The following is a 23433-nucleotide window of genomic DNA, read 5'->3' as shown; positions in this document are numbered from 1 at the left end:
TTGATTAAAAATGACTAATTGAAAGTATTACATTAATAAAATAGGAAAAGAGGGATGAATGTAGTGCTTAATTATAAGATTTCCATTCCAAGATTTGTTCTTTAAAAGATGGTTCCAAATATTAGAATGATGATAAAGGTTTATTTATTTATTTATTTATTTATTAATGTATCTTTTAAAATTATTATTAAATTTAAAATAATTATTATTAAAAAAAAAAAAAAAAAAAATCTCCTCTTACCTTTTAACATTACTAGCTAGTAGCTACACCGTTGCCTACTCGCCTTCCAAAGGTCTGGGGTCCCTAGGCAAGTGCCCAACTCAGTCTGAAAATAAAAAAACTTTCTTATAATACGCGAGAAAGAAAGAAGAGTGTGGAATAGTGGGCTCACCGAGCGAGAGTTGGAAACTTTCCGGAAATGGCTGCTCAGAAGGGAAGCGTGTGTGTGACCGGTGCTGGAGGATTTGTCGCCTCGTGTCTCATCAAGCTTCTCCTCTCTAAAAACTATTCTGTCCACGCAACCGCTAGACAACCCGGTATAGTACACCTTCTCTTTGTTTCTTTCTCTTCTTTCATTATAGCTCTATGTTGTGTGTTTGATGCTTTCTTTTTACGCGTTGACATTTTAAAGATTCTCTATTTCATCAATCTTGCGATGAAAATTGTGTACTATACACCGTTTAACTTTGTTGGGTTTAATCTTAATTTCCGGTGAATAATCTGTGTGGGCGTTGAGTGTTGATTTGTTGTTTTAGTTTTTGGGCTTCACAAATTGTAGACTGTGTGGGCGTATGCTTTTCTATATATGTGTGAAGAGCGATGTATGTGACAAAGAAGGAATGTCTTTTACTCATTTGCAATTTGAATAGACTTCAACCACCTATTCTATTAGTGCAAAATGAAACACCAGTTGTCTGAAAGCTTAAACCTATAGGAAATTGGGAATCTGATAATTTAATCAATACTTTAATTAAAACTCTTGTAAAGTCGGGTTGGATTAATTCATGAGTTCTGCTATGGTACCACGTGAAGTTACTAGTAATTGTCCACTTTCAAGAACCATTCAAAACCCAATTAAGTAAGAATTTACGTGGAGTGATCTTGAATGTCATTTACTACATTCCTATTTAGAACAAATTCATATCTAGCAAAAATTTAAAATTTCTCCCCATCTAGGATAAGTATGCTTGATTTGCACCTAATTGATTGTTTGAAAGCTCTTTAAGATGAACTCCTTGGAGATTCTATGCAGGAGATGCAAAGTATGGTCATTTGAGTACGTTTGAGAATGCATCGGAAAACCTGAGACTGTTTAAGGCAGACTTATTGGATTACAGCTCTATACATTCAGCAGTTGAAGGGTGCATAGGAGTATTCCACGTTGCTAGTCCAGTTCCTCCAACTACTGTACCAAATCCTGAGGCAAGAATACCTAACTGTGATTTTTCTTTTTCACCCTATGTCAATACTTTTTTGCATTAATTGTTATAAAATCTATCGAGAGTCTGTCCCCTTGGGGCCAATTACTTAATGATATTACAATTGAACATGCAATGCAATGTAGTCTTCTGATATTACATTCCTAAGCTATTTTCATATATCTTTTGTGAAGGTAGAATTGATTGAACCTGCTGTAAAGGGCACACTTAACGTGCTTAAAGCAAGTCTTGAAGCAAAAGTTAAGCGAGTTGTTGTTGTGTCCTCTGTGGCTGCTGTGTTCATGAATCCATCGTGGCCCAAGGATCAAGTGATGGATGAAACAAGCTGGTCTGATAAGGAATACTGTAGAACTACTCAGGTAACCAATCAGAACATGCAATTTTGTCTAGCTGCTACCTCTATTTTATACACTGCCTTGTTCCAATACATTTTTATTGATATCAGTTGCATAACAATTGTCCAAATCTTTCTGAATGCATAATTATGTCTTTCTACCAGAACTGGTATTGTCTTTCTAAAACAGAAGCAGAAAGTCAGGCACTGGAGTTCGCAAAAAGAAACGGGCTTGATGTAGTAACTGTATGCCCCACACTTGTTTTGGGGCCAATTCTGCAGCCTACAGTGAATGCAAGTAGCTTAGTTCTCATTAGACTTTTGAAAGGTACTTACCTGTGACATATATACCTGTATTGTTTGATTCCAATTTTTTTAAATGTTATGTTTATTAATTGTTATTTTTGGTCACAATGTTAATGTGTTTCTCACTCTCTGTGTGTGCCAATGAGGATCACTATTAGCATCTCGAGTTAAAGTTTCATGCTTTGAAAAATCATATACACAATTTAGGATTAGGTCCAGAATGCTTTATTTTTTTGCACCACGGCACTCTCACTGTGCCTTAGTTTTGCAGCAATTGGCTGTAGTGGGACCTTTTTGGTAGGTTGCAGTTGCTAATGATTAATGTATGAGAGAGTTTCCTAAACGCGGTTTCTGTTAAGTTGCAAGGAAGGGGCTATAATTCTCGAAATTTTACTATCTTGTCAACGCTTTCACGCAGAAGGGCTTGAATCTGTGGAAAACAAGGTTCGGACAATCATTGACGTGCGTGATGTAGCTGAGGCACTAATCCTGGTATATGAGAAGCCTGAGGCTGAAGGAAGATACATATGCACAGCACACACTAACACTGCAAAGGGTCTGGTGGACATGCTGAAGAGTATATACCCCCACTATAACTATCCTAAGAAGTAAGCTTCTCTTTAATAAGGGGATGTTTTCAACTTGGTATCTATTGATTGATCAATGTGGTCATGTTAATGGGAAAACAAGGAACTAACTAAAATCCCTAGTTAACTTTTCTTTCTCTAGTCCTGTATCTAACATATTTGGTCATGGTTCTGCATATATACTGGTTGCATTGGCAGCTTTATTGAAGTGCAGGAAGAAGGCGGCAGGTTGAGTTCAGAGAAATTGCAAAGGTTAGGTTGGAGCTACCGGCCATTGAAGGAAACTCTCATTGATTCCGTCGAAAGTTATCGCGAGGCAGGGCTCTTGGATTGAAAAGAGGTGGTTTTGCCTTCCCAAGTAAGTGTAAGTTTTGTAATGAGGACAATTTGGCTTAATAAATGGTTCAAACAATTTGAATCTCTCTTGTAAACTCGATGTATGCTTGAGTTGTGAGTTGTGCTCCTCTGTATGTCATGGCATATGACTGTTTAAATGTTTAAATGTAATCACTTGTAGATTATATGTATTACTGTTTTATTGGTTCTATCATATCAATTTTTTGTCTCACTGTTGTGAATCTAATTAAAAAATAATCAATATTGTTATAATATATATATGTTTGGGCAAGGACATCGGGTGGTTTCGATCATCTCCAAGCCCTTGGAGGTGGTTCGGTCACCCCAAAACCCGAACTTTTTTTGGTTTTTTTGGCCTTTTGATGGTTGCTGGACAACCCCCTTGGTCAGGGGGTGGTTTGTCCACCCCCAAACAGGCCATGGGTGGCTTTTAGTATTTTTTTCTTCCTCTTTTTTATTTTTTAATAGTTTTAGTTTTTTAATATTTTAATTTTTCTCTTAAAAAATTATTATTATTTTTTGGCCCAATGCGGTAGTTTTATGACCTCATAGACTTTTGTGTATGAGTAAAGGGATGGACCAATAACCCCATTATTATCCCATTATTATTTAGTGTGCCAAATTGACTCCACCTACCAAGATATTCATAAGTAAAAGTTTCTTTAATTTTCTCATACATTAAATTATTATTTAATAAATCCATCCGTTATAAAAAATATACCAAAAGACATCATGGGAAAACTAAAAGACTTTTTTTATTATTGAATTATATTACGTAGTACATTAAATACGAGATTTAAATTGTATATTAAGCCAAAAAATTGTTATTTTAGCTAGGAAAATCATATACAAAATCCTTAGGTCGACACGTTTTTTTAAAAAACTCCCTGGGTATTTTTTTTTTTAAATTTAGTTCCTGAATAACTCGAAACTACAAAAAAACTCTCTACCGTCAATTTTTGTTAATTACCGTTAGTCCACTCAAAACTCACAATTTTATCTTATTAAAATATTAATTTTTTATTAATTTAATTTTAAAAAATTAAATCTAAAAAAAAAAAAAAAAATTTGAAGAGTGGCCAGGGGTGGCGGTGCCACCTCTGGCCACCCCCCCAATCCCTAAGGGGTGGTCGTAAGCCACCCCAAGGGTGGTTTGCCCACCCCTGGGGTGGGGGGGGGGGGGGGGGGGGGGGGCCAGAGGTGGCACCGCCACCCCTGGCCACCCTTCAATTTTTTTTTTTTTTTTTTTTTTTAACGGTTAATATCTATCTAGCCTCCAAACACTGTTTACTTAACATATAACTTAATTATAAGCAATTACCTTATGCATAAAAGTTGTCTCAATTTATAGTTTGTTCTATGACTAGTTTCTTTCTTGTTGATTTAAGCTTGTTGATTAGAAAACAATTGATGTGAAATTAACTATTTTCTAATGCATATGAAATAATTATTAACCCATTGCCTTTGTTGTAGATTGGTTCGGTCCTGAAGTTGTTTGAAGATAAGCAGTGGTGAAACGTTAGAATTTGTGGATTACCTCCAAACTTCCAAAAGAGAAGAGAGAAGGCAACAAATTCATGTGTAATAACTTAATGATAAATAAAATTTGTGGTGGAATAAAGGTCAAAACTTGATCCAAAGTTTTGTAGTAACTTAATCTATGAAAATGTTTTTTTACTGTGTTGAGAATGCTCAACAAAAAAATCCCATGTATTCTTTGTGATGTTAAATATTGTGATTCGATGAAAAGAATGTAATCTATTAAGGAAATATGCTTTTTTTGTAACTCTATTAAGGGATCACTGCATTTCTGAGATAATCTTGCCTATTAAAATACTTTCATGTGTCAACCTTGGTCTTGAGTGCACTTTCCATATGCATAGAAAAGAAATAGAGCACTTAGAAGTATTATTTCAGAATAATTCAATTATTATACATGAAAATAACATCAATTGATTCTTGTACATGGACATGGTACAACACCCAACACCGACATAAATTACGCTAACCAGATTGGGCAAAATGAAACTCAAAAACTCCCCCAACACCAAGCTCCAAGCTTAAAATCCTTTAGGGAACAAAAGAGTTATACCAAGCTCCAAGCCTAAAATCCTTTAGGTTACAAAGGACTTATGGTTTTCTTGTGTTTTAGGACCACATAACTGCAAATCTTCATATTTGCTTAAGTTATACAAGGAAAAGGTCTCCACAATCGCCGGTGAGTATTGAAGCCTCTATCAGTATCAAATTTTTTTATCTTGATCTCTTGTTGATCGTCTGACATGATTCCAGGATTCTGAAGTATAGCTTTGTTGTTGCCCATTCAAGTGTCATCGGGGTAGTATAAATTCCTGCAACAAATAGGTACTATTACAGACTTTCAAAGGCAAGACCTAAGTAACTGGAGCATAGAACAGAGCGAGGACCATGACATAAACAGTATATTTGAAAACTATTTTGTAAGAATTATGCCAACCGAACCATCAAACCTCATTTTCCGTCGCCCAAATCAACACAAAATAAAACTCATTTCTTGATCGAAAATCAGCAAGAAATTAAAGTCCAAAAAGTCACCCTAATTTGCGTCAATTTCAAAAAGAAATCGCAAAACAATTGTCATATGAAAAAGTGTTTCTAAATTTATTGGGGGGTTTACAGGACAAAAATTGTACCATATATGCTAGAAAAATCCTGCTATTAGAATAAATTTAAAAGAATATGATAATATCTTAGAATTTCTCAAGGGTTGGTCTGATAAGCTTGAATTCAAAATGTTGCCCGATATTGCAGATATGGTGAATAGTACAGATGCGGTTTCAGAAATTCAAATACTCAAATGCAGATATTCAAGTGTTTCTGAAAAATTCTCATTCCAGAAAAAACCAAAGAAAACCAGTTCAAACATTAGCAAGACTCTTCTCTTCCCCCATTTGGTTAAATAGAAAAAATGCCCAAAATTTCAAACTTCACTCATTCGGTTAAAGGAACACTCAAAAACCTTGAAAATTTAACAAGATAAGCTAAAGAAAAACAGAAAATGAGCACAGAGAGTGAGATTTAAAACAAAAAATGAGCGAGAGCGGGGGAGAGAAGAAATACCCAAGGCTGGAAAAATTAAACACTTACCCAACTGATTCCTGTTTGGACACCAAGAAACACGTACAAGGGCCAGAGTTGGGCCAAGGTCTCCCACCCCAATCGCTTTCCTCCGCACACCGACAGTGGCCAAGCCACTGTGCTTCAATCCGCAAACGATTTTCTGGAGAGGGAGGGAAGGAGGGAGAGAAGGGACGGAGGGAGTGAGAGAAGGGACAAATTGCTTTGAAAGACACACAAAACAATGGGCATATAAATTTTGAATTTCATATTGCTTTACACGTGGCATATTTTAAGCCGTTGGTTGTAATGGACGGCCCAGATTAACAAATATGTTATACTAACTACGTGTGAGAATCAAAATGCTTCCAACTCAGTTTGAAAATAAAAACCTTTCTTATAATACGCGAGAAAGAAAGAAGAGTGGAATAGTGGGCTAACCGAGCGAGAGTTGGAAAAATTTCCGGAAATGGCGGCTCAGAAGGGAAGCTTCCAACTCAGTTTGAAAATAAAAACCTTTCTTATAATACGCGAGAAAGAAAGAAGAGTGTGGATTAGTGGGCTAACCGAGCGAGAGTTGGAAACTTTCCGGAAATGGCGGCTCAGAAGGGAAGCGTGTGTGTGAGCGGTGCCGGAGGATTTGTCGCCTCGTGGCTCATCAAGCTTCTCCTCTCTAAGAACTACTCTGTCCACGCAACCGCTAGACAACCCGGTAGTCACCATAAATTCTCTTTGTTTCTTTCTTTCTCGTCTTCCATTCTAGCACTATGCTGTGTGTTTGATGCTTTCTTTTTACGCGTTGACATTTAAAGATTCTCTATTTCATCAATCTTGCGATGAAAATTGTGTACTATACACTGTTTAACTTTGTTGGGTTAAATCTTAATTTCCGGTGAATAATCTGTTTGGACGTTGATTGCTGATTTGTTGTTTGAGTTTTTGGGCTTCACAAATTGTAGACTGTGTGGGCGTATGCTTTCCTACATATGTGTGAAGAGCGATGTGACAAAGAAGGCATGTCTTTTACTCATTTGCAATTTGAATAGACTTCAACCACCTATTCTATTAGTGCAAAATGAAACACCAGTTGTCTGAAAGCTTAAACTTATAGGAAGTTGGGAATCTAATAATTTAATCAATACTTTAAAACTCTTGTAAAGTCGGGTTGGATTAATTCATGAGTTCTGCTATGGTACCACGTGAAGTTACTAGTTGTCCAAATGGAATGGATGCACTTTCAAGAACCATTCGAAACCCAATTAAGTAAGAATTTACGTGGTGTGATCTTGAATGTCATTTACTACATTCCTATTTAGAACAAATTCATATCTAGCAAAAATTTTAGATTTCTCCCTATCTAGGATAAGTATGCTTGATTTGCACCTAATTGATTGTTTGATTAAGGCTCTTTAAGATGAACTCCTTGGAGATTTTGTGCAGGAGATGCAAAGTATGCTCATTTGAGTAAGTTTGAGAATGCATCGGAAAACCTGAGACTGTTTAAGGCAGACTTATTGGATTACAACTCTATACATTCGGCAGTTGAAGGGTGCATAGGAGTATTCCACGTTGCTAGTCCAGTTCCTTCAACTACTGTACCAAATCCTGAGGCAAGAATACCTAACTGTGATTTTTCTTTTTCACCCTATGTCAATACTTTTTTGCATTAATTGGTATAAAATATATCAAGAGTCCGTCCCCCTTGGGGCCAATTACTTAATGATATTACAATTGAGCATGCAATGCAATGTAGTCATTCTGACATTACATTCCTAAGCTATTTCCATATATCTTTTGTGAAGGTAGAATTGATTGAACCTGCTGTAAAGGGCACACTTAACGTGCTTAAGGCAAGTCTTGAAGCAAAAGTTAAGCGAGTTGTTGTTGTGTCCGCTGTGGCTGCTGTGTTCATGAATCCATCGTGGCCCAAGGATCAAGTGATGGATGAAACAAGCTGGTCAGATAAGGAATACTGTAGAACTACTCAGGTAACCAATCAGAACATGCAATTTTGTTTAGCTGCAAGCTCTATTTTATACACTGCTTTGTTCCAATACATTTTATTGATATCAGTTGCATAACAATTGTCCAAATCTTTCTGAATGCATAATTATGTCTTTCTACCAGAACTGGTATTGTCTTTCTAAAACAGAAGCAGAAAGTCAGGCACTGGAGTTCGCAAAAAGAAACGGGCTTGATGTAGTAACTGTATGTCCTACATTTGTTTTGGGGCCAATTCTGCAGCCTACAGTGAATGCAAGTAGCTTAGTTCTCATTAGACTTCTGAAAGGTACTTACCTGTGACATATATACCTGTATTGTTTGATTCCAATTTTTTTAAATGTTATGTTTATTAATTGTTATTTTTTGTCACAATGTTAATGTGTTTCTCACTCTGTGTGTGTGCCAATGAGGATCACTATTAGCATCTCGAGTTAAAGTTTCATGCTTTGAAAAATCATATACACAATTTAGGATTAGGTCCATAATGCTTTATTTTTTTGCACCACAGCACTCTCACTGTGCCTTAGTTTTGCAGCAATTGGCTGTAGTGGGACCTTTTTGTTAGGTTGCAGTTGCTAATGATTAATGTATGAGAGAGTTTCCTAAACGCAGTTTCTGTTAAGTTGCAAGGAAGGGGCTATAATTCTCTAAATTTTACTATCTTGTCAACGCTTTCACGCAGAAGGGCTTGAATCAGTGGAAAACAAGGTTCGGCCAATCGTTGACGTGCGTGATGTAGCTGAGGCACTAATCCTGGTATATGAGAAGCCTGAGGCTGAAGGAAGATACATATGCACAGCACACACTACCACTGCAAAGGGTCTGGTGGACATGCTGAAGAGTATATACCCCCACTATAACTATCCTAAGAAGTAAGCTTCTCTCTAATAAGGGGATGTTTTCAACTTGGTATCTATTGATTGATCAATGTGGTCATGTTAATGGGAAAACAAGGAACTAACTATAATCCCTAGTTAACTTTTCTTTCTCTAATCCTGTATCTAACATATTTGTATATACTGGTTGCATTGGCAGCTTTATTGAAGTGCAGGAAGAAGGTGGCAGGTTGAGTTCAGAGAAATTGCAAAGGTTAGGTTGGAGCTACCGGCCATTGAAGGAAACTCTCATTGATTCCGTCGAAAGTTATTGCGAGGCGGGGCTCTTGGATTGAAAAGAGGTGGTTTTGCCTTCCCAAGTAAGTGTGAGTTTTGAAATGAGGACAATTTGGCTTAATAAATGGTTCAAACAATTTGAATCTCTCTTGTAAACTCAATGTATGCTTGAATTGTGAGTTGTGCTTCTCTGTATGTCATGGCATATGACTGTTTAAATGTAATCACTTGTAAATTATATGTATCACTGTTTTATTGGTTCTATCATATCAATTTTTGTCTCACTGTTATGAATCTAATTAAAAAATAATCAATATTGTTATAATATTAACGAAATTGTTAAATTTTTCATTTTCTATCGGTTTAAGCTTTTGATGAACGTTTTGAAAAAAAAAAAAAAAAATTGGCAATTTAACAAGTATATGTAACATATGTATTTTGTTTTGAACCTTTTTTTTTTTTAATTGAATAAGGGAAAAAAAGGCTACAGGGAAGTATTTTGTTTTGAACCTTGTTTCTAAGTATTATATTTTCTCTAGAAAAAAACTGTGAATCTATAAAACAATTGGAAAGAGTCTATTCATATATATCTTGGGAAAAGATTGCAAAAAGATTACCGAAATGTTCTAATCAAATAATCTTCATAAAAAATTGAGAAGATGTGCATGTGCAAGCATTATAATTAGTTACGTTCATAGGGTGTTTTTTTTTGTTTTAATTTTGAAAAAGTGTTTTGATGTAACATAAATGTTAAAATAATTTTTATTATTATTATTATTATTATTTTTATGTTTTTAGGAGTATTTAGTGTTTTAGTCGTTTATTAATATTTTATTTTAAAGAAACAACAAAACTAAAGATAACAAAAGGAGCCATTATTGTTTAATCTCATTAGAAACTTTATTTTATTTTAATTGATATTAGGGAAGAGAGATTTGTGATCCTTGTATTTTTAATGCTCTTTATTAATTGCAAGGGTGTTTTGAAGTCATCTCAAGCATTTTCCTTTGCAAAGTCATGACCAAAACAAAACAAAATGATGGTCAAGACTATAGTTTAACAATTTGGACATTTTGTTAAAAGGGTTATTGATTGCCAAAGTGCCAAATTAGGTGTTGAGGAGCCCAGATGGTTTGGCATTTTTGTATGCTCAATTAGTGATGAGTAAGCAGCTATTGGAGTATAACTAGACCTCTTAATGCTCAATAGGTAGATACAAACTCAAGTGTTGCTCGGAAGTTGTCTCAATTAAACTCTTTAGATCATCATAAAAATAGTAGGCTGGGACAAGTTGGTTGTATGTGTCTGCTATATGTCGTTGGTTCAACTATATGTCAAATTCTAAAATTAACATCTCATCTCTAGATTGGATGAGGATTCTCTATTATTAGGTTTTTTGACAAAGAGAGACTGTGAAACGAAACCTACTTACTTCGAAGAACAGACCTACATGTATGAAGCAGGTGGGTCCTGTAGCTCATTTATTTAAATGCCTGAATTTTTATAAAATTTAAACGGCCTAATAACAAGAAATCCTTAATCCCTTTAAACCATTGTGTTAAGCAAAATATATGTGGCTTTGGTTTAATTCTAGAATGCAGTGAGGAAATCTGGTTTCTTCTAGAATCTAGTCTCTAGAGGTTGCATTTTCCTGAAAAGATTGTGGGCTTGACAATGTTTTCAACAAGAAAATAACATTGTGAAAGAAATGGAAACATCCTTCCTTGATTTCTTCGAAGTAGTTAGAAGTTATTCTTGTTTTTTGATGAAAAAAGTCGGTAAAACCTCTAACTAGATTATTGTGTCCCGAACAAAGAACTATTATCTGCTCAAGGGCCCCGACCACGAGGTCTTGTTGTGGTCCCTTTAATTACAGTATTGCTAATTGCTGTACTAAAAGAGTGGCCCAAGACAGGTGTATTTGGACCGCTTCGAACTCAAAGCCCAGCCACTACCTTGTTACGCATATGTCTCTATTGCGTACCCACTAACCGGCCGACGGTGACCCTCTTGTTTTTTTCCGATTATAATATCACTATCTCACCAAAAAAAAAACAAAATTACAATAAACACGTAAATTAATGCTTTCTTGAGAGCCAAGTCACATCTTGCAAATCCAAAAACTTTTACCTGATAAAGAATCTCACTATTCTATGACCGTTATAATTACGGTTCACAGATGCTGTTTATCAGGATTTCGGTCCTTGACTTTCTTATCGTTAGGTGAACAATTTCTTTAACCTTCCGACACTAAATAGACGTAAATTTTCATACATAGTTTTACAACTTTGTCGAGACCTAATTTTTGATAATCAATCGTCTGAGCTGATTATTGTTTACCTACACATTTGTGTTGGTTTTGCTTAAAATTGAGATGGATTGTTTAATGATTAAGATTAAATTTGATAGATATAATAGTGTATATGTTTCAACGGGTAGAAAATGAGAAGTAGCATAATTTGTATGAGTACAATGGGGTTGAGCACATGTGATCAGTGCTCGTGGAAATAGTTTATGAACATACCTACCTGTTTAACGAAGGAAAATAATGATTCATGTCACAACTAGCATCATCCAAAGTGAGGGTCCCTTTCTTGACTATACTTGCACGGACACCTCCCCAAGCTTTATCCAATCCTTTCTTCTCTGTATATCTACGTACCAAGAGGCGAAACCCAATTTTCAATGGGGTCAATATACAATTAAGGGATTAAATTTAATTTACATACAAGTCAAACCTTATTTTTCAAAGCTTATATATATAACATGATGGAGATCATGGTAGATTAGAAAGAATCCAATGGAAGAACCAAAAAGTGCAACAAGTTTACCTCCGGTCTTTCATCACGTACCTATCATTTTTTACTACTTTTCTTAACTTATTTACTAATTTTGTGTTATACATTCGGATTTTAAGTTTTTAAATATTACTTGTCGGGTTTGGGTTCGGGTAGTGTCTAAATATTGATATAAAACTATATATATTAACTTCAACTCAATCCACTTAATTAAATAGGTCAAACTCTATAATTCTAATTTACTAATCTTGTATTAAATTTATATGAAATTTGTTAACGACATAAAAAATTACCCACCATACTGGAATGAGAGCAAAGAGTCCCCCCCTTAGGCTAAATGAATGCGTGGGTGTTTTCATAAATACCATAATGTTTTGCAACGACAAAGAAATGAATATTCAACGGGAAATCCAGCAAAACACGGCGGTGTTAGGTCCGTTTTGGCCTTTGTATGTGCTGGACTCCGTTATGAGTACGTGCAAAAGCAAAAGCTAACGGATTACGGACTGTTTGAGATGAGAGAGAGAGAGAGAGGAATAACAAGAGTTTTTTCTGGGTTGGGGGAAAACATTGTATGATGATATAGGGTCCCACATCCACAACCTCCACAAGCTGTCGGCTTTTGTTTGAGAACTCTGGAAGACAAAAGGGACCCTACTTTTCCCTTCTCTTTCACTCTCTTTTCCTTTCCTTCTCTTCCCTTCCCTCCTCCGCTGCAAATCATGACCCTCTCTCTCCTCCAACGCCACCCATGAAGAAACCAAAAGAAGAGGAAAATCAAAATTCCTTCTCTTCTTTCCCTTCCCTGCTACTGTTAGTGCTAATACTAGTTAGTACTAATACACCAAGAATCTTTTACAGTCTCTGACTTGACCACCTTTTCGTAGCCCAGCCCATGCTTTCTCTATTTTCCATCATCCAATCCCACCACCGACCCCTTGGCCCATCATCCCCACCTCCCCTATTCTAGGGTTTCCTTTTTTTTCTTTCTTTCTACTTTCTCTCCCTCTTTTTTATTTATTTTTTTATTTTTTTGGTTTATTATCGACTCTTTGGGGCTTATTCCCTCCATTACTGTGCTCTCCGATCTCTTCCTTCTCATTCACGATTAGCCCCGCCTCCTGTTTCTTGGATTCCATTTCCAAATTCTATATGGATTCCCAGGATATCTCGTCGTCAACATCTAGGGTTTTTCTAGGGTTTTTCCTTTAATATGCTGCTTTCTGGTTATTGGGTCGACTTTAGTATCTCCTATTTGATCGTCTTTTTTCCAGAATCTTGGGCTTTTCCTATCTGAACTTCAATTGGGTTTCTTTCTTTTATCACTTGAAATTTGTCATTCATGGCTTACCAGTCGATTCCGGGTCCGGGTTCGGGATCGAGTTCTGGTTCCGGGTTTCAGTTCTTGAATTCCCCTTTTGGTGATACCACCTATACCAAGGTCTTTGTCGGGGGACTGGCCTGGGAGACACAGAGCGAGACTATGCGACGGTACTTCGAGCAGTTCGGTGAAATTCTAGAAGCCGTCGTGATCACTGATAAGAATACTGGTCGATCAAAAGGCTATGGTTTTGTGAGTATTTATTGTTATCAGTTTCTGGGTTTTTGCTATCTTATATCTTTCTTATGAAATGAGTATCAGTATATAGTGTACGTAGATGTCAATTATAATCGTTTTACGTGATGATCTTAGAATTGATCAGAGCTGTCTGTATGCTACTTTGAAATTTGGAAGCTTCAGCTGTTTGTATTTATCGATATGTGCTTGCTTGAGTTTATTGGTGTTATATGTATATATCATTTGCGCTAGTTAATGTATGTGAATCTTCCTTGTTCAGTGTCAATGGGGAATTTTTTGTTTGACTATTGAGTGACTTGATTTTCGTTCGGATTTACATGGAGGGTTTAGGTGACTTTTCGCGACCCCGAGGCTGCTAGGAGAGCCTGTGCTGATCCGACTCCAATCATTGATGGCAGGCGGGCAAATTGTAATTTGGCTTCGCTCGGGCGACCCCGGCCTTCTATGCCTTATGGTATGTTATTTTTGCTGGCATTTGCCCTAATAGTTATCCTTTGGTGATTTCACTATTAGGTCATATTATTAGATATTTGAGTCAGATTTTTTATTTTATTTTGAAGATTCATGACTGTATGTTATCTGGTACACTTTAAAATGTTCACAATGTTGCCATCTGGATTAACTTTCTTTGACCTTTCCATTCTTGTACTCAACTTAAGTTTGTTATCTATTATCGAAGGTTTGATTTCTGTGTATCACAAGTTGGGATACTACCCTACTTAAATATGACCTATTGGCTGATGACTTCATTATGGCATAGCTGTGAATGTAATTGAGTTTGCATTTTTCTTCAAAGTAAATATGCAGATGGGGGTATTGCCTTGTTGGTCCTATTGGTAATGCATAGCAGATTTATGTTATTGAGGGAATGAATATTTGGCATGCACTTTGTGTTACTATGTTCAAATGGACACTGATTTTACTTATTAAAAAAATGGACACTGATTTTATCAAGCTCAAGCCACTCTGCAAGCCTTTTGAATTTGCAAGAAGTAGCAGTTGGTACGGCAATAAAAGTGCCTCCACGACAATTTGTTTGTCTTTTTTTTTTTTTTTTGGAAAAATTAATTCTTATTAAATGTAGAAGTAATACTAAAAATTTAAAATAATTGAGCTAGTTTCATTTTTAATTTCAGTCAGTTTAATTTTTGGGCCCTTTTATTCATCTATAATTGTTATCTTCTTAAGTACTTTTTATTTCTTCTGTTTTGCTTTATGCGTTTGCTTATTATAGGACGTCTAAGACCAGCAGCCCCGTACATTGGAAATGTGCAAACCAGCCGGGGGGCTTATATGGGAAGTTTTGGCTACCAGCAACCAGTTTCTTACAGCTACCAACAAGGATTGATGTATCCTCCTTATGGGTAAGTTGTGCATTTCAAAGGGAATAGTCTGCTTAGATTGTCTCAGTATTAATTGATTTATTCTTTAGGCCTGCATGAGATGGCTCATCAGTAGGATAGGGGCCAATTCAACTTATGGTTTACTTGGGAAACCATGGTCATTTCAATGTTATGAATGGTGTTGTATGTTGTTCATCTCATGTAAGGGTCCAAGCTATATTTGCCATTTATAGTCGATATGTGCATCCAAATATCCTGGTTTAGTGCTAATCTTTTAAAAAAATTTCAATGGTGGTTTTATCTTGCAGGTATCAAGCATATGGACCTGAATATGTCTATCCACAGGTCAGATTTGGTCCAAAATTTCGGCAGTAATTGAAACCTACATTTTCTAGGAGTTATATAGAATGGGACTATACTGCATGTTTCTTGCAATAATTTTTTGTGTTGTATTTCTTCCCACAGGGTGTTTACAACCCTTATGCAGGTCAGCAATACTATCAGATTTATGGAGTACCTGGGACAGTTAACACTGCTGTCTATCCTTATGGACAGCTCGGACAAACTATTCCTGGTGGTCATGGTTATGCGGCAGTGCCCAGTTATGCTATGCCTGGTCATCAGATAGTACAATTTGGCGGACCTAGTGTTAATGCAATAACAACTTCACCTATGCCTACAATTCAATCACCATATCCTACAGGTACTTTCTTTGTCCTAGAAACTAGTCTTTGTTACTTAACAGAATGAATAGCCACTTGCACTTGCCAAAGAGAATTACACCATGAAAGTTTTAATCCTTACTCTGCTATCAATTTTCCAGAAAACATTCCTTTGTACTTTTTCTTTGCAAAACAATTATTTATTGCTGAATTGAATGGTTCTTCTATGTTACTCGAGCCTTCTTGATGAACCTCACAATGTTAAAATCAAGCCTTTAATGTTTAATTCAGCAATTTACCATAGAAGCCGCACAGTTTGAGAAAGACTGGAAAAAAACTTATTATTGAACTGATATACCAAATGTTGTATTCTATAGCATATGTATCAGTACCATCGATAAGATAATTAAATGAGAATGCAAAAGGTTGTAAAACACCTTGAATTGAGGTAATTGTTTGAGGGGAATCTTGAGAATCTGTTTGAGAAAGATCCAGGATAAAGTTAAATTCTGTGTAAATGGTAATGGAATCAGACTAAAATTAGACTTATGATCAGTAGATGAGATAATGGTGTGGATAAAGATGAATGATTAAAATAGGACAAAGGTAGGGAGGTCAAACTGAAGAAAGCAAAAGAGTTTACCAAAAATGAGGCAATAAAGCAAGTCTTCCATTCTTGATGCAGAAAGGGAGAGTCAAACTCAAAATGACACTTGCTTATTAAATTTCTTATCAAGATTTGCACATTGTATATGCCTGATTAGGGTAAGTACATTTGTCTTGTCAGGTATAGCAGCGCCTGTTGCAGCACAACCACAGTTTATGGTTCCTGCTCCTTCTCCTCAGTACATGCAAGGTAGCGGTTCTGACCAAACAGGGTGAGGGGTTGATCAAGGTGAGTGCCACATACATGATCATGCCCATATATGCGGCATGCCACCTGTATGATCTTATTGTTGGAGACTATTGTTTGCTTTCAGGTATCCTTAGATTGCAGCAGGACTAAGAGCAGCGGAACTGCTACTTGAGTGGCGGGCTTCGGATCTAGCCTTGCAAATTATATATTTTGCATTCTAGAGGTACGATTTTCAAATTGAAGTATTTGCAAATGATTTATTTTGATTCTCTTCAGCCCAATTACAGTAGACTTCACATCCCAAATTCTACTAGTCTCTAATTGAAGTATTTATGCCGGAGGTGTTCTTATATCACTTTCGTATTGTGCAGGTCGTACGTAGTCATTCTCACCAGAGAAGTCAAATCAAATGTCTGAGTCGCTCCAGCTGGCGGAGAAGGGATGTGGAAGATGCGGGCTGCTCTTCCTTTAGGACCTTTACCCTAGTGTATCTAAACCCTCGTATAATGCCTCTGCTCTGGATGAGTAGCAGGCAGTCATGGATTGATGGGTGCTGGAATCGGTTTCTAGCAGCCATGTAGGAATAAAACTCTGTAAAAATCATCACTTAGAATCAACATATGATTCTTTTGTAGTCTAGCCCCTGCATTTTGGGTGTATAGATAGTCTCTGGTGGTCTGTGTGGTGTTGGGTCCATTGTATTTAAATGTGATTTGAGTTCTGTGCATATTAGTGCTAGGATTTTTTTTCTTTCAAAAATTCAACTCCTGCATCTTGGACGATTTTTAGAACCTGGCTTCAAAACATGGAGACAGGTCATATCCTATTTGAGAACAATTTTTGTGTGTACTAATATTCCTTCTGATTTGAAGGCGTGTCTTCCAGCAGGTAGGCAACTATACAAGTTCCTAAATATATAGGTTGGATTAATGGTCATTATATTATCTTTTTCGTACCATAATTTTTTTTTAATTAACTTCTAACTCAGCTAATGTTACTCGAGCCTAGTTCTGTAAGGAGCATTAAGGGTCCTGCTTCCTTTTTATTAAGGGATAGAAAGAATATAGGTATAGACCAAATTGAAAATCTTTCAACTCTTCTTTTGCTCATCTTGTCCATATGATGTTATGCATGCCCCAGCACGTGCAAGCTAGATATACAGTGTAGGATTTTATGTCCACAGTTCGTTTTCTTTGCCAGCTGTTTATTGAGAATGTTGCTCAGGCGGCATCATGTTATGTCATAATCATTTCTTTGTCCTGTTAACCTCGACAAGTGGAATCAGAGATGATTAATATCTTCTCTTAAATTTGCACGAGTACCCATGATTCTGCAACACATTATATTTTTCTTTGGATTATTGAGATAACACATACGGTTTTACAAGTACCTAATTATGTTCAGGGTCCCCTATAATCCATTCTGGATTGCAAGGGGGGGGATTTCTTGTCATTGTGAGCGGTTTTGATGGGTTGGCACCTTTCCCAGAATAAATTGACATGTTTTATATGCATTCTGAATAATTTTTTTTTTTAAAAAAAATTAATTAATTAATTTCAAAGAAGAAAACTTTGTTCCACGTCCAATTTTCTCACCCAAGGATAAGACTCTCCACGTCATAGGTGGAGGCTCCCAATAGACACTTAAATGATTTTGCACGTAGTGGCCCCGGGATAATTGTGGTAGGTGACTTGCTAGGTCGGTTCTTTGTCTCTTTGGTGGCATTATCGAACACAGCTGTGGTTGCTTCCACTGGCATTGGCATTGACAAACAACGTGTGAAAAGTATTGTGGAATCAACAATTAAAGCCTTTGGCAATATCTTTCGGCCATGTTTCTTCATTTCTGGTCTTACTTATTTTGGTTCGGAGGGAATTGCTGACCCTCAAATTCAATAGTATTAATGTATTATTATAAACAATTTTAATAATAATAATAATCATTAACAGTTTGAATTCAGTTTAAAAATTGTTTAACTAGATTTGTATCAAATTAATCTCTTGGGTACACGAAAAGTTTGTTAATGATTCCTCTACAATACTCCTGTGTTAAGTCCAAATCGATCATTTGTACAAATAAAAAATAAAAAGGGGTGGGTTGGTTGTAAGGGTTCCGTAGAAAAACATGTACAAAATTTATTGATTTTATATGAAAGCATACCATGAGGATACAATTATAATTTCATAAAGTGTTGGGCTCTTGGAACCATTTGAAGCGTGATCCATAAAGAATAATACCTTATTTATACAAGTAACTATATACACCATATTTTTATCTCATTTTGCTGATGTGGCATTGCCAATCAGTCATTCATTTTTTTTAAAAAAAACAAGGGTTGGTCCAATGGTTGGTTGAGACCGTCACATCAATAAAATGGAATAAAAGTATGATTTCTAACATTTCTTTTTTTTCTCTCTCTCTCTCTCTATATATATATATATATATAACATTTTTATCTCAAATGCGGTTGTGAAAGTCTTAATCAAATAATTCTTTTTTTTTTCAGTAAGGATTAATCCAAGGGTTGGTTATGACTACTTATTGTGAGATAAACGTGGTTTATATTATTAGTCTACATACACTCCTACTTCATACTCTCAAGTGCACGCTGCTTAATGTAGCACTAAAAATTGTCATTAAATTTTGGATTGGTATTAGTGAATTTTGGACCAATGGTGGTTTGCAGTACCAACTTCTTCTATAAAAATGAGATTGTGGGGAGCTCATTAGGTGGAGGGCGATTTATTTTTCATGAAGATGTATTCTTGGGTCAAAGGCAAAATACATTTTGTCGGAGGAGTTTCTAATCTAGGTCCCGTTAGATCCTGGGCTGGGCCTGGTTTAGATAATGAAATGACAACTCCCAAAACCAGCCCAACCATTTGTACACTCTCTCGTCGAACCCAATTCCAAGTCGCCGCTTTGTTTTATCTCTCTTTCCGAGCAGTTTGAGGCAAAATCATGGCGACCACTTCACCAGCCAAAGAACCCACTGAAACCCCAGCCAAACCGCCACCCCCTATCTCCCAGAGCCCCGTCACCCCCCTGCCCGTCAAGCCCGAGACTCCCACCACCACCACCACCACCACCACCACAACCACAACCACAACCACCTCCGCCCCTAGGCCTCCTGATCCACCGCCTTCCGATGCCGACGTCATCCACGTCCCCAGCTATTCCCGTAAGTCCCTTCTTTCACCCAACAAAAACATTTAAAGTTTTCATCTTTAATTGTGGTACTGGGTCAATTATTTATTAATTAATTAAGCTTAATCCTCGGATCTTAGGTTGGTTCTCATGGAGCAAAATCCACGACTGCGAGGTCCGGTTCGTCCCGGAGTTCTTCGACACTGCCTCTCACTCCAAGAACCCCGGGTTGTACATGTACTACAGGAACTCCATCGTCAAGCAGTTCAGGGCCAACCCTTCGAAGAAGCTCACTTTTACGGACGCCAGAAAGATCCTGGTAGGCGACGTGGGTTCCATCCGCAGGGTCTTCGATTTCCTGGAAGCGTGGGGTCTGGTCAATTACTCGCCCTCCGCGCACAACAAGCCGCTCAAGTGGGAAGACAAGGAGAGTAAGTCCGACGCCAAAGGAGGCGGCGGCGGCGCTGCTGCGACGGTTGAGTCTTCCGCGGCGGCGGCTTCCAATAGAGAGAGTTCTAACAAGGTGGTGTGCAGTGGGTGCAAGCTCGTTTGCAGCATTGCCTGCTTTGCTTGTGATAAGGTGAGTTTGGGTGTGTTTTTCTGCTTACTGGCAATGTAAAAGTTTTCTGCTTTTTACTCAGTTATATGCTTATGGTTGCAAATTTCGGATATGTGTGTATAGAAGGGAATTTCAATTCGATATGTGTGAAGATTGTTGATTTCATAAATAAATGGCATAGAGAAAGGACCGCTACTAGAAGTTTAGATTTTTTTTTCTTCTTTTTTTTACTTGCGCGATGTAGATTTTTTTTTAAAAATTCAGTATAAGTGTAACACCACCAAAATTCGGTACATATTATGTATGTACTCGTGTCTTGTTGTATATGTGGAAACATTTAGGGTTAGAGGAGTTTCGGCATCATCATCATCTGTCAAAAATGTTATGTGAATACCATATTCCTGTTTGATGCAAATCACAAATAGTTAAGTTCCTGTAGGATATTATTTGTTACTGCAGACTGCAGTTTGTGGCTGATCCCTTTTTTCATAGCCGTATTTGTTATGCATGCTCACTTATATGCTTCAGTATTTCAAGGTTTTTCTTTTCTTTTCTTTTTTTTCCTAGTCTATTTCATTCACTGGCACCACTGTGGCTGATCCTTTAAATCCCTCTTTGTTTATCAGTATGACTTGACTCTTTGTGCAAGATGCTATGTTCGTGGTAACTACCGGGTTGGTGTCAACTCTGGAGATTTCAGGCGGGTTGAGATCAGTGAAGATATGAAGGCAGATTGGACAGAAAAAGAAACTTTGTATCTTCTGGAAGCTATTATGCATTATGGTGATGACTGGAAGAGGGTTGCACAACTTGTTGGTGGAAGAAGCGAGAAGGAATGTGTCGCTCAGTTCATTAAGCTTCCTTTTGGGGAGCAATATCTTAAATATCCAGAATCTGGGGAGGTTGATAACAATTGTAATGCAGTGAAGGATCAAGTTGATGCTGGATGCGGTTTAGAAAGCTCTGGTGCATCATTCCCCAGTAAAAGAATGCGTCTTACACCTCTTGCAGATGCAAGCAACCCAATTATGGCTCAGGTATAGATATGGGGCTGTTTCAGAGTTCCGTGTTTGGTATGGAGTTTATTTGTTCAGAGAACCTGATTACGACTTAAATAAACAGGACCTTAGGATTAGGAATTTATGGCTAGTGGATGATGCTTGCACCCATAACAAAGGTTACTTCATGAGCATCATTTTGTAAGCTTAGGCATTTAAATGGTGTCTTCTTTCTAAAGAGTTGTGTTAAGTTGGTTTAGACTGAGTCACGGAAAACTCAATAAGTTGAACATAAAGTGCTCTAACAATAATAAGAGACTTGGTCCTCCCTATAAGGTTTTCATCATGACCATTTAAGTCTGTGGCATGTCATTTAGTACAGGTGTACTTGGGTTCACTTCTTTTTTTGCTAAGTAATTGAAATAACGTTAGGAGTGAAAAGCATAATCCAGGTACATATGAAGTATACAAGAGACACTTTTAGTCTACTGGAAGTCTAGCTAGATAATCCAGTACTCAACCAGATGGATTGAGATTATGGCTTTTTGAGTGAGTTTTATGGCTATCTTTTAATATCCAGCCAATCAATCCAAGTTGACCGGCGAGTCAAAATCATCTTTTAGGTCCACTTGGAAATTATAACCATTTATATTTGATATCAACTTAGTGAATGTTAAATCCGCTTTATCCAAATATATGTGTTGGTAGTACTCTTCTTTTTTTGAAAGCAATTCAGATCTTCAAAAGGTCAACTTTGACATTTATACTTGGAACACTTCTCAGGCTGCATTTCTGTCAACTCTGGCGGGTGTAGACGTTGCAGAAGCTGCTGCCCGAGCAGCGGTTTTGAGTCTCTCTCAGGTAGGCCATGGAGCAAATAGAGAGCATCTTGGTACTCTTGCCAGGAATACAAAATTGCAAGGTATAAGTCGTTCTGATCAGGAACTTATCTTAATCATTTAGGATTTGGATTACGTACTTGGCTGTGTTGGGCTGGAATTGTGTTTAGGATGTTAGTGGTTTGCTGTTGTAATCGGCACAAAGTAGACAAGTTTTCAATTTTAAGGGATTTCAGTAAGTGTTACCCAATTGATTTGCAAGGATACTCTACAGGTCAATTGGGGACCATTTTGCAACTTTCAGGAACGTAGGACATCCTTCACATGCCTTTTAAATAGTCAAATAAGTGCTACCCAGAACCTTAGTTGGGGAATATCCCAATGTTGAGACTACCAAACTTTCTGCAAATTAATGGCTTATTTCTGATGCAGAAGCTGATGTTGCATCTAATGGCGACACCACCCAGAATGCATTGGACGGAGCTTTCGTAGAAGCAAATTCACAGATTCAGAAGGAACAGCTGGATGTGGAGAGAGCAATTTCTGAGATTACACAGCAGGTTTGCATGATTCTTTGTCATTTTTATATGCTTCTGTAACCTTATGCATAATTTGCTGACAATTAGGAGTTAATGCAGATGAAAGCAATACAAAATAAGCTTGTTCGTTTTGAGGATCTAGATTTGCAGATGGAGAAAGAATGGCAGCAATTGGAATCTATGAAGAACATGCTCTTTGTTGATCAGCTTGCCCTCTTGTTTCATAAAAGTTCTGAAGAACGAATGGAACAAAAGAATATGAGAACAGATTGATGTTACATTATTCATGAATGTCTATATACTCATCTATTTTTGCTTTAGCTGTCTATTTACTTACCAATGGGATCTGCTCAACTGAAGTAGTTGCAAAACCACATGCCCTTCCCCCCCACTATAGATTTCCACTATGGGTAGAATTGTTACCCAAAACTGTTTGACCTAAGTAAGCAATAATAGGATAGAGATCTTGACAATTTTGTTGTTTGAATTGTTAACAATTCGAATAACAAAATATGAGAAAGTTAATACTGGTCTACCTGTCCAAACAAATTTTAGGATCTGTACTTATTTAGGCAGGTGGGTCTTATATGAAATCCTTTCACATTTACTGACTAGATTGCAAATGTGAAAGATTGCAAATTTCTGGGTTTAAGTGGGTAGTGACCTATCTTGTCCTTGGTTGGATTAGGGTTAAGCAAGTGAATACTGTGGAATTTCAATCAAAATTTGCCCATCCTTGGTGTGTACGTGTACGCCAATCTCACTGAAGTTTATTGATTGTTCACTATTCGTGTATGCCTCAACTCAAGATTGGTGTTTCTCTAGTCTCGCTGCTTCATGTATCCAAATCCACCAATGTCATTATTGGAAGAAAGGG

At 37.0% G+C, this 23433-nt stretch overlaps 4 protein-coding genes and 1 long non-coding RNA gene across 8 annotated transcripts; 4 read left to right on the top strand and 1 right to left on the bottom strand.

Annotated features, from left to right (window-relative positions):
• The first annotated feature begins 322 nt into the window (after window positions 1–322).
• LOC132189713 (cinnamoyl-CoA reductase 1) lies at window positions 323–4739 on the top strand. 3 transcript variants are annotated; one of them, XM_059604490.2, is made up of 7 exons: window positions 323–537; window positions 1254–1423; window positions 1614–1799; window positions 1940–2102; window positions 2499–2688; window positions 2866–3025; window positions 4498–4739. In XM_059604490.2, exons 1-6 carry the CDS (start codon window positions 420–422, stop codon window positions 2999–3001), a joined length of 963 nt encoding a protein of 320 aa, XP_059460473.2. In that variant the 5' UTR covers window positions 323–419; the 3' UTR covers window positions 3002–3025; window positions 4498–4739. The 3 variants fall into 3 exon arrangements, with proteins under 3 accessions (XP_059460473.2, XP_059460474.2, XP_059460472.2); XM_059604491.2 differs by lacking the exon at window positions 4498–4739 and having other exon boundaries at window positions 2502–2688; window positions 2866–3217; XM_059604489.2 differs by lacking the exon at window positions 4498–4739 and having other exon boundaries at window positions 2866–3217.
• Window positions 4740–4904: 165 nt separating this feature from the next.
• Window positions 4905–6328, bottom strand: LOC132190448 (uncharacterized). The gene is made up of 2 exons (XR_009441136.2): window positions 6151–6328; window positions 4905–5375 (listed from the first exon to the last, which is right to left on the bottom strand). It is a non-coding gene; the product is annotated as an uncharacterized LOC132190448 (long non-coding RNA).
• A 257-nt stretch (window positions 6329–6585) lies between these two features.
• On the top strand, window positions 6586–9520 carry LOC132190018 (cinnamoyl-CoA reductase 1-like). 2 transcript variants are annotated; one of them, XM_059604894.2, is made up of 6 exons: window positions 6586–6832; window positions 7561–7730; window positions 7923–8108; window positions 8248–8410; window positions 8810–8996; window positions 9160–9520. In XM_059604894.2, the coding sequence occupies exons 1-6, from the start codon at window positions 6715–6717 to the stop codon at window positions 9293–9295; spliced, it is 960 nt and encodes a 319-aa protein (XP_059460877.2). In that variant the 5' UTR covers window positions 6586–6714; the 3' UTR covers window positions 9296–9520. The 2 variants fall into 2 exon arrangements, with proteins under 2 accessions (XP_059460877.2, XP_059460876.2); XM_059604893.2 differs by having other exon boundaries at window positions 6591–6832; window positions 8807–8996.
• A 3149-nt stretch (window positions 9521–12669) lies between these two features.
• On the top strand, window positions 12670–17410 carry LOC132189953 (RNA-binding (RRM/RBD/RNP motifs) family protein). The gene is made up of 8 exons (XM_059604810.2): window positions 12670–13607; window positions 13944–14067; window positions 14848–14977; window positions 15265–15301; window positions 15422–15659; window positions 16406–16513; window positions 16599–16697; window positions 16846–17410. The coding sequence occupies exons 1-6, from the start codon at window positions 13377–13379 to the stop codon at window positions 16498–16500; spliced, it is 855 nt and encodes a 284-aa protein (XP_059460793.1). The 5' UTR covers window positions 12670–13376; the 3' UTR covers window positions 16501–16513; window positions 16599–16697; window positions 16846–17410.
• Window positions 17411–19382: 1972 nt separating this feature from the next.
• SWI3B (switch subunit 3) lies at window positions 19383–22876 on the top strand. The gene is made up of 6 exons (XM_059604665.2): window positions 19383–19655; window positions 19762–20201; window positions 20807–21217; window positions 21962–22100; window positions 22450–22577; window positions 22656–22876. Exons 1-6 carry the CDS (start codon window positions 19436–19438, stop codon window positions 22827–22829), a joined length of 1512 nt encoding a protein of 503 aa, XP_059460648.2. The 5' UTR covers window positions 19383–19435; the 3' UTR covers window positions 22830–22876.
• The last annotated feature ends 557 nt before the right edge of the window (window positions 22877–23433 follow it).

This window comes from Corylus avellana, chromosome 9 (genome assembly GCF_965113065.1).
Source record: "Corylus avellana chromosome 9, dhCorAvel1.hap1.2, whole genome shotgun sequence".
Classification (NCBI taxonomy): domain Eukaryota; kingdom Viridiplantae; phylum Streptophyta; class Magnoliopsida; order Fagales; family Betulaceae; genus Corylus; species Corylus avellana.
The sequence above is the reverse complement of the archived record's forward strand: the minus strand, read 5'-3'. Positions and strand labels throughout refer to the sequence as shown.

Bases quoted from the DNA above. Each gene is read 5' to 3' on its own strand.
- LOC132189713 (XM_059604490.2), top strand. From the start codon at position 420: ATGGCTGCTCAGAAGGGAAGCGTGTGTGTGACCGGTGCTGGAGGATTT. The intron at 2,103-2,498 runs GTACTTACCTGT...GCTTTCACGCAG, and splicing joins TCTCATTAGACTTTTGAAAG to AAGGGCTTGAATCTGTGGAA. The intron at 2,689-2,865 runs GTAAGCTTCTCT...TTGCATTGGCAG, and splicing joins CACTATAACTATCCTAAGAA to CTTTATTGAAGTGCAGGAAG.
- LOC132190018 (XM_059604893.2), top strand. From the start codon at position 6,715: ATGGCGGCTCAGAAGGGAAGCGTGTGTGTGAGCGGTGCCGGAGGATTT. The intron at 7,731-7,922 runs GCAAGAATACCT...TCTTTTGTGAAG, and splicing joins CTACTGTACCAAATCCTGAG to GTAGAATTGATTGAACCTGC. The intron at 8,411-8,806 runs GTACTTACCTGT...GCTTTCACGCAG, and splicing joins TCTCATTAGACTTCTGAAAG to AAGGGCTTGAATCAGTGGAA.
- LOC132189953 (XM_059604810.2), top strand. From the start codon at position 13,377: ATGGCTTACCAGTCGATTCCGGGTCCGGGTTCGGGATCGAGTTCTGGT. The intron at 15,302-15,421 runs GTCAGATTTGGT...TTCTTCCCACAG, and splicing joins CTGAATATGTCTATCCACAG to GGTGTTTACAACCCTTATGC. The intron at 15,660-16,405 runs GTACTTTCTTTG...TTGTCTTGTCAG, and splicing joins TCAATCACCATATCCTACAG to GTATAGCAGCGCCTGTTGCA.
- SWI3B (XM_059604665.2), top strand. From the start codon at position 19,436: ATGGCGACCACTTCACCAGCCAAAGAACCCACTGAAACCCCAGCCAAA. The intron at 19,656-19,761 runs GTAAGTCCCTTC...CTCGGATCTTAG, and splicing joins CCACGTCCCCAGCTATTCCC to GTTGGTTCTCATGGAGCAAA. The intron at 22,578-22,655 runs GTTTGCATGATT...GAGTTAATGCAG, and splicing joins TTTCTGAGATTACACAGCAG to ATGAAAGCAATACAAAATAA.